The sequence below is a fragment of the Fukomys damarensis genome, unplaced genomic scaffold (assembly GCF_012274545.1).
Source record: "Fukomys damarensis isolate Sample0158 unplaced genomic scaffold, DMR_v1.0_HiC HiC_scaffold_27, whole genome shotgun sequence".
NCBI classification, from domain to species: domain Eukaryota; kingdom Metazoa; phylum Chordata; class Mammalia; order Rodentia; family Bathyergidae; genus Fukomys; species Fukomys damarensis.
Window position 1 is genome coordinate 3156119 of NW_022900939.1, and position 14256 is coordinate 3170374.

At 54.1% G+C, this 14256-nt stretch overlaps 1 protein-coding gene across 15 annotated transcripts in view; it reads right to left on the reverse strand.

Moving 5' to 3' along the window:
- Ctnnd1 (catenin delta 1) overlaps positions 1-14256 on the reverse strand; it is a 44256-nt gene that overhangs the window by 6186 nt on the left and 23814 nt on the right. For 8 of the 15 annotated variants that reach the window (XM_010608294.3, XM_010608301.3, XM_010608299.3 and 5 more), the window contains 14 exons: positions 13856-14137; positions 11388-11459; positions 10352-10504; positions 9665-10200; positions 6287-6750; positions 4943-5126; positions 4292-4409; positions 3564-3717; positions 3090-3107; positions 2613-2681; positions 1822-1949; positions 1572-1722; positions 702-894; positions 71-185 (listed from right to left, as the gene is read on the reverse strand). In XM_010608294.3, the coding sequence (XP_010606596.1) occupies positions 71-185; positions 702-894; positions 1572-1722; positions 1822-1949; positions 2613-2681; positions 3090-3107; positions 3564-3717; positions 4292-4409; positions 4943-5126; positions 6287-6750; positions 9665-10200; positions 10352-10504; positions 11388-11459; positions 13856-14050 (2550 nt within the window). In that variant the 5' untranslated portion in view covers positions 14051-14137. Of the gene's footprint in view, positions 1-70; positions 186-701; positions 895-1571; positions 1723-1821; positions 1950-2612; positions 2682-3089; positions 3108-3563; positions 3718-4291; positions 4410-4942; positions 5127-6286; positions 6751-9664; positions 10201-10351; positions 10505-11387; positions 11460-12222; positions 12363-13855; positions 14138-14256 lie in introns of those variants that run through there. The other 7 variants (XM_010608304.3, XM_010608302.2, XM_010608306.3 and 4 more) reach the window with 5 other exon arrangements.

Genomic DNA, 14256 nt, shown 5'->3' on the forward strand with positions numbered 1-14256 from the left:
GGAGATTTGGGAAAACAGAAAGACCCAAAGGCACAAGAAAGGCATTGTTGGGCGTCCAGCGTTACAATACCTGGAAATCTGATTTCTTCCACCCTTCCTTTTCCAGTGGCTTCCTCAGCTCCTTGTACCCCCAGATTGTCTGCAATACCAGTGCTGCTGCTCGAACTTCTTTTTCCGAGCGATTCCTTTTGAGGAAAGTAACACCACGAGAAATGTGGACATCAGACCAGAGAAGGAGCTTAGAAGCTACCCCTCTAACACTGCCAGCGGGGACAGTGGGGCGTGTCTCAATTCCAGCACTTGGGAAACTGAGGCAGGACTGCAAGTCTGACGGCAGCCTGGGCACCGTAATAAGACCCCGTCTCAAAGTAAAATTTGAAGAAACAGCCTGGAAGCCAGTTGTGGTGGCGCACAGGTGAGTGTAGCCTGCGAAATTTAGAGCCTGTCTCAAAATGAAATATAAGAAAAAGGCTGGGGACACAGCTCTGCACAAAGGTCCTGGGTTCAATCTTCAATACTGCGAAACAACCAAAATAAAGTCCACTACCAATTTATGGATCAATGCTAAGACAAACAGAGCAATACCCCGTCACACTACTGTGCGTGCAAACAAGGGAAAACAACTCCAGAGAGCTCCTTCCCGGCAGCCCCCTTTCTCCAGATCCTCCGGCTGCGATGCTGGATGCTAAGTGTGAGCTCACCCTGACTTGTTGATCAACACCAGCTTCTCAATGCCCTGTGTCTCGCGAAGCTTTTTGGCAGCCTCCAAGTTCTCGGCAATAACTTCATTGATGGTATTCAAAAGCGACACGACGGTATCCTCAGAGAAACTCCAGGAGGAGTTCTGCTGCCCTCCTGGCAGATTCTTCACCAAGTTGGGAATGGCATGTTTACCTGCAGCAGCAAGACGGAAGGAGACAGGTGAAGGGACGGGCGTGAGGAGCCACACCGCCTGCACAAACTGCCCTTGGCTGATCCAGGGCTGGCAGGTGCCAGGGAGAGGGCAGGGCTCAGCTAGGGACTCGCTTTCCTTCCTCTCTGCTCCTGTCCCTGTCACGCTAGAGCGCTCTAACACGCTGTCCTGTCCCTCCAATCCCCAATGGAAAGTGTGCTCTCTCCTGCAGTAATTCGATACAATGGGGTCATCAGGAATTTTTAAAAACCAACAACCTTTAGGAGGCTGAGGCAGGAAGTATGCTGCAAGTTCAAGGCCTGCCTGGACTACATAACAAGACCCTATCTCAAAAAATTAAAAAAAACAACAACCTGGGCTCTGCCGCTAACCAGCTATATAATCTTGGGGAAAATTACTTAACTTCTGTGACCTTCGGTTTCCTTATCCAATCAGAAAACAAAACTGACCTCTGTCAAGTGGTGGGAATCAAATAAAAACAAAGTGCACAGCAACGCCTAGTCAAAGCACGTGCCCCTAACGGGCGACTGCTATTCTGCCCCAGTCATCACCTGGTCTCTCTGAGAACCACTCCCCCACAACCACAGCCACGGAGGCCCAGGCTCCTCCCTGGGTGACTCGGAGCACCTGCCGCTGCTCGGCTCGGCTGGCTCCTTACCGATGAGCTCTTTGTTGCGAGCGTCCACCGCCAGATTCCTCAGTGCTCCCGAGGCCGCCTTCAGCACACGCTCATGCTCACTGGTCAGGAGGTCAGCTATGGCTGAGAGCGCCTTCTCTTGACGCAGGGCAGATCGGATGTAACGGCCGTACTAGGAGGAGCACATGGAGGGCGGGGGCAATGACAAAGGGCACAAAGTGAATCACCGAAGCCCCCCCATCTCCAGACCCATCTTCCAAAAGGCACTCACTGTCCAGCGCCCGGCACACAAGTTCTGAATGGCTCCGGCAGAGGCTTCCAGGATGGCAGGCGTCTTGCTCTCCTTGAGGAGTGAGATGTATATCCGGACCACCTCGGGCTGAAATAGGAGCTCATAGCCTACAGAGAGAAGGGCAGCAAGGCAGGATGCTAGGCTTAGCCTTCAGACTCGGAGACGGACGGACTCGCTTTCCTGTGCCACCAGGCCCCGCTCCACGCCCACTGAGCAGCACAGGCGAGGCCGGATTCCACACCTCAGGGTGATGCTCACCCCGCTCAGGCATCCGCTCATCACACCCAATATCTCTGCTCCCCGCTGCGCACCCGGCCTCGGCTCACTGCCGGCGGTCGTGGTCAAAAACTCCTCGTGGCAGATAATTCAACCCAGTCATTCTGTCCCAACCTTTACTAGGACTGAATAAAAGGGACCATCACACATTGAATGACATCTGAATTTATATCGTTGAGGAGCTGTAAACTTTACACTCAGCAACACAGTGAGTCCAAAGAGTCAATCTAGGACAAACAGGCTTCTACTAGTAAGGTGCAAGCCCCGGAACTGCTCTTCTCTGGCCCATCTTCCAGACCTGTGCTGTCCTCGGGTGGCCGGAAACAGCCTTAGCAAGCAGTCCTTGTGAGTCACTGCTGTAACCCTACTTTCCCGACACACCGACCATCACTTCAACCCCCACACCAGCGGGCAGCAGAGTCGCCGTTAGCCTGCCAAACACCAATACTATGTGAGTGAGGCCTTTGGAGGCTGAAAAGAAAAACCTGGCTTACCTCGAGCAGGATTGGTTCTTTTCGGGAAGTCCACCGTGTCATTTGCTGGATCCTCTGCAGGTTTTTTCCCTGCAGAAATGGGGGGGACCACATTGGAGTTTAAAAAGGAAAGATTCCATCTGGCACATTTTCATTCTTTAGGCATAATCTTTGGACCAGAGATGCACCAAAGGGGACAAAAGAAGGGACACCCCACCCCGTCCCAGCAGGGGCTATGCGAAAATGAGGACAGAAAACAGGCAGCAGGTAGGGAAAGGAGGACAACCGCTCTCGGTGCTGTTGGCCTGAGTCTGGTGAAGGGACGCGCCCAGAAGACGTGCCCTGAGCAGGCGCTCAGCAGAGCGAGCTCGTCTCGGTGGCTTCCGCAGCACAGTCCCTACATGCATCCCAGGGCAGGGTCAGGCGAGGGGATGCTGGGGATGCCCAGACCGGAACATGCGAATGAGACACAGACGAGAACCGTAAGATTCCACTCACCTCTGGAGAACCACTCGTCTTCCAGGGCGTCACCCAAAGTAGAAAGCGGAGGACAGAAACAAAGGAAGAAAAATGCAGGAGAAAGATGTCAACAGGATCGTGGGCAAAAAAGCAGGAAAGCACAGAGAAGAATGGAACAATACGGGAAACACGAAGGAGGGATGGGAAGCAGCCCCGTGAGCTGAGCTGTTGTCCCTCGGCACCCCCGACAGCCACCACTGCCACTGCTGCCACCAACGCACACAGCAGAGGAAGCAGCAGCACAACAGAAAGACCAGGCAGACCCTGCCTCGTCTGCAAGCACCCTGCACCTGAAGCTAGCTCCTTCCTCTCCCTGACCACTTTTTTTTTTTTTTGGAACTGAGGATCAAACTCGGGCTCTTGCACTTCCGAGGCAGGCGGCGAAATCACTGAGCCAAATCCCTGGCCCTGCCTGACCACGTTTAAGAGCAAGGACTGAGGAGTAACACTCACCTTTGCCCTTCTTGGCGCCAAAGCAGCTGGCCGCGTGGGGCCCCGCATTGTTGGCAACAGCGGGTGGCGCCTCCTGGTAGCGCTCGGCCTGTGGGATCTCCCGGTGAACCTGATAGGACAAGTTCCGCAGGAGGCACACGCAGTTCTCCACGAGCTTGGGGCACAAGACAAAGGCCCGATGAGAGAAGAGGTTGTCTATGGTCATTTCCCAACAAGGACAAGTTTCCACAGTTCAGGTATCAGAATGTCCATCCTCAAAGCCAGGCATGGTGGTGCACGCCTGCAGTCCCACCACTCAGGAGGCTGAGGCAGGAGAATCTCTGGGAGTTTGAGGCCAGCCTGGGCTACACAGTGAGTTCAAGGCTGGCCTGAATTAAACACTGTAAGTCTTTGTCTCAATAAAGCAAACCAAACCAAAGTCCATCTTCACAGGCACAGCCCAAGCCATCCTCTGAGGACAGCTCCTCTTCATGCCCCAGGCTCCTCAGCATCCTTGCATCTTCCGGCCAGTGGGAGGCCCAAGCATGGGCTTGCTGCTTCTACCACTATTTGGTACGTAACCCCAAACTCAAGTTTTGGTTTTCCTACTTAAAAAACACAGTCTGGGAAGACTGCCGGGCAGCTGTGAGGAATGTGCAGGAACTATTCCCTCGTAAGCAGAACACCCACTGAGCAGGAAGGGGCAGGAGGTCGGTCTGCACGGCAGGTACCCAGGTGCAGCAACTCACCTTGCTGTCGGAATCCTTCTGTCCAATCTCAGCCTGGACAATGAAAATGAGGGCGTCGACCAGACCATCACATTCCCGAAGCTTCCTGCGGGCTTCGCTCCTCTCTGAGCTTACGTTCCTGAGGGGAGACCAGGAGACGCTTGAGGTGAGCCCAGGCCAGCAGTCCTCCCAAAACATCCCTCACCATCTCCCACCTTCCTCGAGGCCTTGCTGCTCCCGTGGCGAGGGATGACTGTCTACGGGGAGCACTGCAGTCGAGGGGCAGGACAGAGTCTCTGCCTTCCCGATGTCTATAACCCCGTGGGCCAACCCAGTGACCCCAGAGAGAACAGACCCTTCTCGTGCAGGACACAGATACAGAAGAGGCAGAGTCTGACGGAAACACGGGTGACTGAGGACAGACACATGTAGGTGTGAGGTTTCCCCGATTTCTGAGGTTCCAACAGACTTCCCAGACGGGACGAACAAAGCCAGACATAAGCAAGGACAACGCATGGGGACAGCGACGCCCCAGGGGCGGGTAAGTGCGGCACACACGCAGCGGCAGCAGCACAGAGGGACAGGCCGGAGTAACGGGCTAAAGGGTCTGACTGCTTTCTAAAGAAACCGTGCAAGTCCTCAGAAGCTGATGCCGCCCCCCAGCCCCGTCACCTCAGGCAGCCAGCAGTGTTGGTGAGCACTGACTCCCACTCCATGTGGCGCGGTTTACAGTCCTCACTCGGCTCCCTCTCCCAGCCGGAGTGTGGGATGACCACTTCGTCCGTCAGGGCGTGTAGCGCGCGGTCCACGATCTCCATCTTGATCGAGTCATGGGACGACAGGTTCCACAGGGTTCCTGGCAGAGACAACGGTCAGAGAATCCCCTGCTCCTGTGACGGCGAATGTGCTACGGCTCTCACCGCTAACCAACAGCCCGCTGCGGCACGCGTGCACCCTGAGCGTGCCACCACTGCCCTGCCCCACGCTTCTTGGTCCCCCCCTCAGGGACCAGGTACTTTGTGGTGACATTCAAGCTTTTGTCTGTGACCCATGGAAAGAGGCACATCTTACACTACAGCTCAAGACAAGCACACGGGGAAGACAGTGTCACCACACCGGACCATGTGCGGCGCTGGCAGATCTACCAGTCTCCCCACCTCGTAACCGCGGCGGGGTGGGTGCTTATCAAGGACCTGCTTCATGCAGTGGCATCCGATAGCATGCTCTCCCCCACTCCAACTGTAACAACCAAAATGTCTCCAACAGCAAATGTCCCAGGGCAGGAAAAACCTCCCCCACTTCAGATCCCACGGATTATACTACTGCTTGTTCTCTTTTTCTCAGAATGGTGTTTCTGACCCATAAAATTATATTCAACTCTCTCTAATGGATCTCAGCCCACAATCTGAAAAACCACCATTCGAAATGAGGGAAAGATCACAAGCTCCAATGTCTATTTAAAAGAAATGACAAGGCCGGGGAAAAGAGGCTGACACTCAGCATCCATAGCAAGACACCTTGCTTATGACCGCAACTGGTCAGCATAAGCAGGATGTCAGAGAAGGCTGTGAGCTGGAGAGCACCGCCCATGGTCGGCTCAGACCAACAGTGCCACCAAGGAAAGAGCTGCCCTCACCAGCTCTTGGGTTTGTTTGTTTGTTTGTTTGTTTTTGGTACCAGGGATCAAACTCGGGTCCTTGAGCTTGTGAGGCAGGAGGTGGAACCACTGAGCTAAATCCCCAGCCCTAGCTCTTCTGTTTTTAAGAGAAACCAGGCACCTAAAATTTCAGGTAATAGCTTCTGAAATCTATACATCAGCAACCAACTCCTTAAAATTTTTTTAATCCGCAGTACTGTGAAAAACAAGCAGTTCTTCAGGATTTGACCCAATGGCCACCCATTCAGAGACTATGACCAAAAAAAAAAAAGGCAAAGGACTGAAAATGCCTCTGGTTCTCAGCTGCTCCAGGGTGAATGAACCCAGCCTAGTCACGACTCCTCTGACCTGGAACTCACCAGTAATGACTTCGGTAAGGTCCATGTCACGAGCTTTTCGCAGCAGCCGCACAAGGGCAGGAACACCATCACAGTTTTTTATGGCAATCTTGTTATCTTGGTCCCGTCCAAAAGAGATATTCTTGAGAGCCCCGCAGGCTCCGAGGTGCACCTCCTTTTTGGGGTGGTCTAGCAATCCCACCAGCACCGGGATGCCCTTGAGCTTCCGCACGTCAGTCTTCACCTTGTCATTGCGGTAGCACAGGTGCTGCAGGTAGGCAGCCGCGTTGGACTTGACGGCGTCCAGGCGGAAGCCCAGCATGGCGATCACCTCTGGCAGCTCGGGCTGCCTCCAGTTCGGAGGCTGGGGCCCTCCCTTGCGCAGGCTGTCCAGGCTTGCTAGGCTCCCTCGCTCGTGCTGGGCCAGGGGAGCCCAGTAGTACTGATCCGACGGCACCTCCTCACCAATCATGTCTTCATAGCTCCTGCAAAGGTTGGGGAAACCAAGAGAAAAGACTGCTACGTCAAGCAGTTGTCCAGCTTACCGGCCCCAGTCTGAGTTCATCTGCAGGGTAAACCAAGACCAGACACGGATCTTATCTCTCACTTGCATGAAGGACACTCTGATCAATTCTAGTAATTTTCAAGGCACTTACAATTGGATTAAAACTACTTTTTTTCCCCCTGTGAAGTTTGCTGGCTCAGAAAGTAACAATTGGAAAATCCAACCATCAAGGAACTAAATCTTGATTACCTGGCATTTATTTAAATGATACGTGATAGCTGCTAACTTCTCTGTGTAGAGATTAAAATAAACCCTAAGACAGCAGAGCTAATCAAAGCAACTGACTCAATGTGACAGAAGTCAGCAAACAAAGCCAGAGAACAATTCTTGTAAGACTAGCTAAACAGGAAATGAGGCACTGATGTACAGGAAACAGCTGGTGGAATAAAATCCTGGAACACACTTCATATTTAAGCTTCTCCTTACCCCACTTTAGATGTTATAAAAAATGGGGCTGCTAGAGACAACCAGAAAAGCGCTTCTTACATCACATGAAGACCTGTCTTTCCTACCAATTGGGCATAAGATAAGCTTCAACATCGATTCTCAGAGTTCACCCCAGTGTCACTAAGCCACTCAACAAATATGTGTGAGGTATGACTTCCACCTCCATTCCTAAATACCTCCCACTCTGCTGAAGTGACAGCCAGTGACGACATCACAAGAGGGAACAAGACAAAGTAACTGAAGTAAATAAAGAGAAGTCAGACACGGGGACGATTCCTGTTTCAATACCAACAACCACCACTAGAGGGTGAGTGGGTCACACTACTACCTATTCACAGCTGCCCAGAAGGAAAGGACCCACCATCAGTGAGCTCATCTCCCTCCAGGCTCTCAGAGTGGGCATCTATTGTGTGCAACTCTCCAAATAAAACCGGTGTTTGTTCCACACAGCCACTCCCACTGCCACTGCACTCAAGGCTGGCCAAAGCAGAGCTACCCAGGTGCCAGCGGGCACCCCCGTGACTCAGAGGGACAAAACCACCAAGACCCTTACAAAATACAGGCATTGCAGAGCTAAGTTTTAAATCGGACTGGGGGAAAACAGGGCACGTTTGCATTATATAGAAAAAAGAACTCAAAAGCTATGTGCCAGAACGCTAAGCAGTGGTTCTGTTTATGTGAATGGTGTGCTCGTCTGATATTTTCAAGCTCTGTTGAACATATCTTACCTTGTTATTATTTTAAGCAATTATTTAAAAATTGCCATAATCAAATTTCAGTCACTCAGAGAAATCTCTGTTCTTTTCCCTCGTGAATAGCCAGAGAATCAAGATCTTTTTGACAAAAACAATGCTGGGCCTAGAAAGACCACACGACTGGTCTGAGTGACACGGCAAGGGGCGGGGCACCCCAAGACCCAAGGTTCCCCTGACCCTGCCTTCCTGATGTGACCTATGCTCCTCTCTCTGCCCCCAAACCAGCCAGTGTTCTCGCCAGTCAGGCAGGTCTACCAACCCAGCACTGCCCTGGAACCAAGTGACCGGCCAGGAACAGCACCTACCTGGGCACTCACTCTGCTCCAGGAGGAAGTCAGGACAAGCCACAGCCAACGCCCAGGGCAGACAGCAGCTCCAAGGTGATAACTGCTATCTCGGAGCTCTGGGCGGCACCAGCAGGGTCTGGGCCCCGCACCCTCCGTGAATGAGCATGAGTCAGCTGGGCACTGACCCTGACACCCCAAAGGTAAGCAGCTCAGCCTGAGATTATGGAGCCCCACCCGGCCCAGGCCAGCCCAGCTCTGTCCAGGTCAAGAAACTACAGAACAGATGAGAGAAAGAGGCAGTGAGGCACCTGCTTCAGAAGGCCATGGCCACATGCAGAAACCAGCAACAGCTGCCTGGGACCTCACCGCCTCACAGTCAGACATCAGGCCGTAGTCCACAACCACAAATCCTCCCCACTTCATTATTTCTCTCTGCCTGGAGAACACGCTCTGATTTGAAAGTAGGGTCTGCAGCCCACGGGCTAAACCTGTTTTTGTACAGTCCCAGAATTACAAAATACTTGGAAAAGGTTGTTTTAGCTGGTGTGGTGGCACACATGTGAAATCCCAGCTACCTGGGAGGCTGAAGCAGGAAAACACAAGTTAGAGGTCAGCCGGGGGCAATTTAGCGAAAAGCTGCCTAAGTAGCTAGATTACAGGCAAGCACCACTGCACTCAAATGCAAGGCTGTGTGAAAAAGGCGCCACAGCAGGGTGTGGTGGTGCACACCTACAACCCCACATTCAGGAGACTGAGGCAGGAGGAGTTCAAGGCTAGCCTGAACTACATACACAGTGGGACCCTATCTCAAAAACAAAACTAAAAACAATCAAAAAGCAACACTAATAAAAACCGAAGAACAAGGCCCTTAAAGACAAGGATGACAAATGGCCTTCAGAGCCCCAAGCATGTCCTGAGGGCAAGGCCTGGATCCACAAGAAAGTCTTCCCCAGGCAAAGTCTCCCGGCCGACATCCATCACCCCACCTGCACCCAGCACAGCACAGCCAAAGCCACGCAATGTCAGAGTGGCACTGAGGCCTCACCAAGGAGGCACACACGCTGGGCGGGGCTGCCCTGAAGGCCCCACACGCCAGCTGCCAGCACCAAACCAGAAGCTTGGAGGTTCCCAGGATGCAGCAGCGAGTGCGGGCCAGCATCCCCAAAACCAGGGCAGGAAGCAAAATGCACCTCTGAGGCCAGACCACAGGTGCGACACTCAGGGAGGGAAGGAAAACAGGCTGGCCTCTCCCCGGGGGAGGGAGCCTTGGGTGCCTGAGCCCGCAGAGCCCCCAGAAGGAGGAGGAGAGCGAGAGACCCTACGTGGCAGGGCCCCTCTTGCCTACCTGAGGCGGCGGCGAGGGTCGGAGGGAGTCCCGGTGCGGCGGGCTGTGCCATAGTCAGACATCAGGCCGTAGTCCAAGTCGTCGTAGCCCACGCTGCGCTGGTCGTCCTCCAGCCCATAGGGCTCCGGATGGAAGCGGTGCAGATCCACACTGCTCCCGCCCACGCGCACCTGGGGCTGGGGGCCGTACACGTCCTGCCGGCTGGGGGCCCGGTAGCCCTCCATGCTGGGCCGGTAGCGCTCCTCGAGGCGGGTCACCCGGGACAGGCTGCCGTAGCTGTCCGGGGCCCCCGGGTAGCTGTCTTCGTAGTGGCGACTGTACCCATCGGGAGGGTAATGGAAGTTCCGAGGGAGGGTGGCGGTGCCCGCCTGCCCCACGTAGGGACCCGGCCCCCCGTTGCCGTTCTTGCGGAAGTCACGGCCCAAAGTCTGGATGTAATTGTTAGAAGCTGCTGAGGCATCCATGGGCAGCCCGTCTGGCCCCACAGGGACCGGCTGCACCGTCCGGGTTGTCACGGTCTTCACGACCTTCTTCACCTTCGTGAAGGAGAGGAGCCGGTTAACGGACCGCCGAGGAGTGGGCGGCGCAACTCTGCAGCCTGTGGAGGACCATGCCTCTCCCCTCCCAGTTCCCTCGGAGATGGCACCACCTGGCACCCGCCCGCGAGAAGCGCGCCGGGCAGCTCACCGTGGTCTCTGTGCGGCGCGTGGTCCCGTCGTCTGAGGTCTCCACAGAGACCACCGACACGGCTCCCTCGGGGTCCTCCTCCGTGTAGGTCTCCACAATCTGCCCTGGCTCCTGCATCCTGGGGATGGTGCTGTACAGAAGCTGGCTGTGGTCCTGCCAGGAGAGACGGCGAGAAGAAGCGGCACTGAGCCCCGCAGAGCAGCAACCCGTCCCGGGCAAAGCCCAGGCGAGCCGGCAGACGGGGCTTCCGTGCGTGTCTGCTTTCTTCTGGGCAGTACAGGGCCTTCGCACAGAGCTACCTCTCACGCCTTTCTTATTTTTTGAGACAGGGCCTCGCTAAATTGCTAAGTTGCCTGGGCTGGGCTCGAGCTCCCGCCTCAGGCTCCCAGTGAGCTAGGATGACAGGCACAGGCAGCACCCCCGGCTCACACTCAGGATTTTTAGAGGAGGTGCCTGCCATCTTTGGCCATCTTTGGGGCTTACACAGAAGGAGAGCAAATGAAATCTGCAAATTCTAATCATTTGACAAACACGAGCAAGTTCAGTACAGCCAGTCAACACCCAAGCCACAGAGACAGCAGATGTGACCCCCAGGTCTTGGCATCTGAGTGAGAAAGAACTGTGTCCACTGTATAACCTGCCTCCAAGTGACCCTCGAACAGAGCTGCCCACCCCTTCCAACACGGTAAGAGGACCAGAAAAGCCCCAAAGAGCCCCCTTCTGGCTGGGTCTTAGGTTACTCTCCCTGTACTGCCTAAAGCTCAAGACCGGCCAGATTTTAGGTAGGAATTTTTGCAAAGTAGAATGACGCCCTCCCTAAAACAGCAAAATAGAACCCAAGGAGGCAGGGTAGCAATCTCAGAACGCAACTACCTGCACACTCGGAGCCCTATCCCTACCTCCCTACAGGAAAGAAACTAAAGAATGGGTGTCCACAGGGTGCCAGGTGCTCTGCGGCCGCCATGTGCCCTCCCAGGCAGGGCTGGGAGTAAAAAGATGCGAACACAGCAGCCCAGGCCTGAGCTAGAAGAATTACCTGGGGTCCGTTGGGTTTCAGATCTGACAGTTTCTGTCTCTCAAGGTCAGCATCGCCCACAAACCGGCCGTTCTGAAACATAGCCCACAGAAGACAATTCATTCTCGTGGCCTCCTCTGCTCTAGTGACCCACCGTCTGGTTTCCAGAGAGGAGGAGGGCTCCAGAAGACACTTGTGGCCTGAAGTCACAAAGGAGTCCATCAGCCCTGGTCTCAGTCACTCCCCTCACACCTGCAAGCAGGCCTCAGTTCTGGAAGACCAGGTTTCAGGAACCCAAAAACACAAGTGCCACAAGGGCAATCAGAGGCTCTGGCCAGTTCGGTGAAGGATACTCTCATCCCCTAAGCAGTGCCCGGCACAGGACAGGCATTCAAACTATTTGCTAGCTGGACATGGTGCTCCATGCCTGTGGTTCTAGCACTCAAGAGGCTGAAGCAGGAGGATCCCAAATTCAAACCCAGCCTGTCAAAAAAAAAAAAAAATGAAGGGCCAGGGTTTAGCTCAGTGGCACTGCGCCTGCCTTGCAAGCACAAGGTCCTAAGTTCAATCACCGGTACCAAAAAAAAAAAAAAAGAAGAAGAAGAAGAAGAAGAAGAAAGAAAGAAAACTATTTGCTAGCAGAGATAAATAGCAGAGACTCAGATAACCCTGCCTACAAACAACCTTTTTGGAAAACCCTATCACTCTAAGGAAAGTTGGGAAGCCTAAATCAGGGGGTTTCCGAGAACCTTCTTACTGTTCATGAGTCTTCATGCTCTGCTCCCAGTGGAAACTCCCATTTTTACAGAAAGCAACAGATAAAAGAATCCCTTTCCAAACATGAAGAATAAGGTACCCAAACTGCCAGCAAGAGAGGTCTCCATGTTCTTATCACTGAAGATTACAGCACAGAACACCTCTGAAAGTCCTCAGCGGCAGGAAGGAGCTGAAAGACCCTGCGTGAAAACAAACTCCCTGCTCTGCTTCCAACGAGGCCCAGCCGTGGAGTCTTCTCCAGCCCATCCCCTTCACACAGGGCATGCCAAGGGAGGGGAAGTTCAGGATCACTTTCAGGAAGAGGAAGGGTGTGGTTTCACCACTAAACAGAAGTTAAAAATAAGAGCACCAGAGAAACCATGAACTAAACCCTGGAATTCCCCACCAGCTCCAGCCTGAGCAGCCCACTCTCCTTTCCAGTGTGCACTGACACAACACATCCCTAAGCCTCTGTCTAGTACCTATAAAAACACATGGGACACTGCAAATACACAGCATCCTTCCAATGTGTGATTACCTCCAAGTGGAATTCTGTCCTCTCACCTAGCTACAAGACTCCTCAGCATGAGGGACCTTCAAAAATTTGCATAAGTAATACCAGCTGCTTGAGGGGCTGAGGTAGAAGGACTCCAAATTCTAATCTACCCTGGGCAATTTAGCCAGCTCCTGTCTCAAAATGTACAATCTTTTTGCTGGGTGTGGTGGCACACACCTATGATCCCAGCACTCTGGAGGATGAGGCAGGAGGATCACTTCAAATTCAAGGCCAGCCTGAGCTACGGAGAGCCCAAGGCCAACCTACACTACATAATGTCTCAAAAATAAATATTTTTTAAAAAATTTTTAAATGAGCCAGGCATGGTGGCACACGCCTGTAATCCCAGCACTCAGGAGGCTGAGGCAGGAAGGATCGCTGTGAGTTCAAGACCAGCCTGGGCTACATAGCGAGTTACAGGTCAGTCTCAACTACATAGTGAGACCCTGTCTCAAAAAAACAAAAAAAAAAATTTTTTTTTTTAAATGAACAGGGTTGTAGCTCAGTGCAAAGGCCCTGGATTCCATCCCCAGTAACAAAAAACAAACAACAAAAAATACAAGCACCATTCAGGTTCCAGCCCAGAGATCTCTACAGATATGTCTATCAAACAATACCCAATACACAGACACGGTCCAACACGCACTCACAGACAGGCGCGCTCACACTCACACAAAACCTCAGACAGATTACATCACAGCGAGGGCAGGTGAGATGAACCACAGGAACCAGCGACTTCTCTCCTAACACCAGCTCTCCCGAGTCGCCAGGCTAACCAGCAGGATGGTGCTCTCAATTCTACCCAACAGAGTGGAGGAGGAGCCCTTCCTCCAACACAGGGTGTGCACAGCCAGCAAGAAGGAACCCGACAGGACGCGGTACAGTGGAGCGCGTGGGGCTGGTCGGCTTGGCCAGGACTCTCCCTCCTCAGCCAGAAGTGGGCCTTCACCTGCCCGAAATTCTGGTGCCAAGTATCGTGATGGAGTACGGCCCCAAACTGCAGACCTTCCGAACATACATCCCTCCAGCCAGCAGCACAGGCATCCGGCCGCTCCGGCGCTCATCTCAGGGCGGTCACCGCTCGCTCTCGGGAGGCTCATGGGGCGCCCGAGCCTCAGGCCGGGCAGGAGCCCCAAAGAGGGCGCAGCCTCTCGGGGAGCCCGCCGCAGGGAGTTACCTGATGCCGGCGGGTGAGGGTGCCGTTGGCCAAGAGAGGGCTGGCATCTTGCGGCGAGACCCGGACGCGCTCCAGCTGCGCCGAGACGTGGCGCCGCTCCTCCTCCAGCGCCCGGGTCAGCTTCTCGAACTGGGCCTCCTGCTCCTTCACGGAGGCCAGGATGCTGGCGGTCGACTCCACCTCCGCGTCCTCCATGCAGGTAAGGGGCGGAGCCGCCGCAGGGCAGGGTAAGAGGAAGGTGGCAGGGGGGAGAGGGAGAAGGCCCCTCACTTCGCACTATCGCTATGGGGGGGCAGGGGAGGAGAGAAAAGGGCACAGGTCAGAGAAGACAGGGGCACCGCCTGAGCCTAGCCCAAGAGGCCCACAAGCAAGCCGCCACCAAGCCCAGAGCCCACCACCAG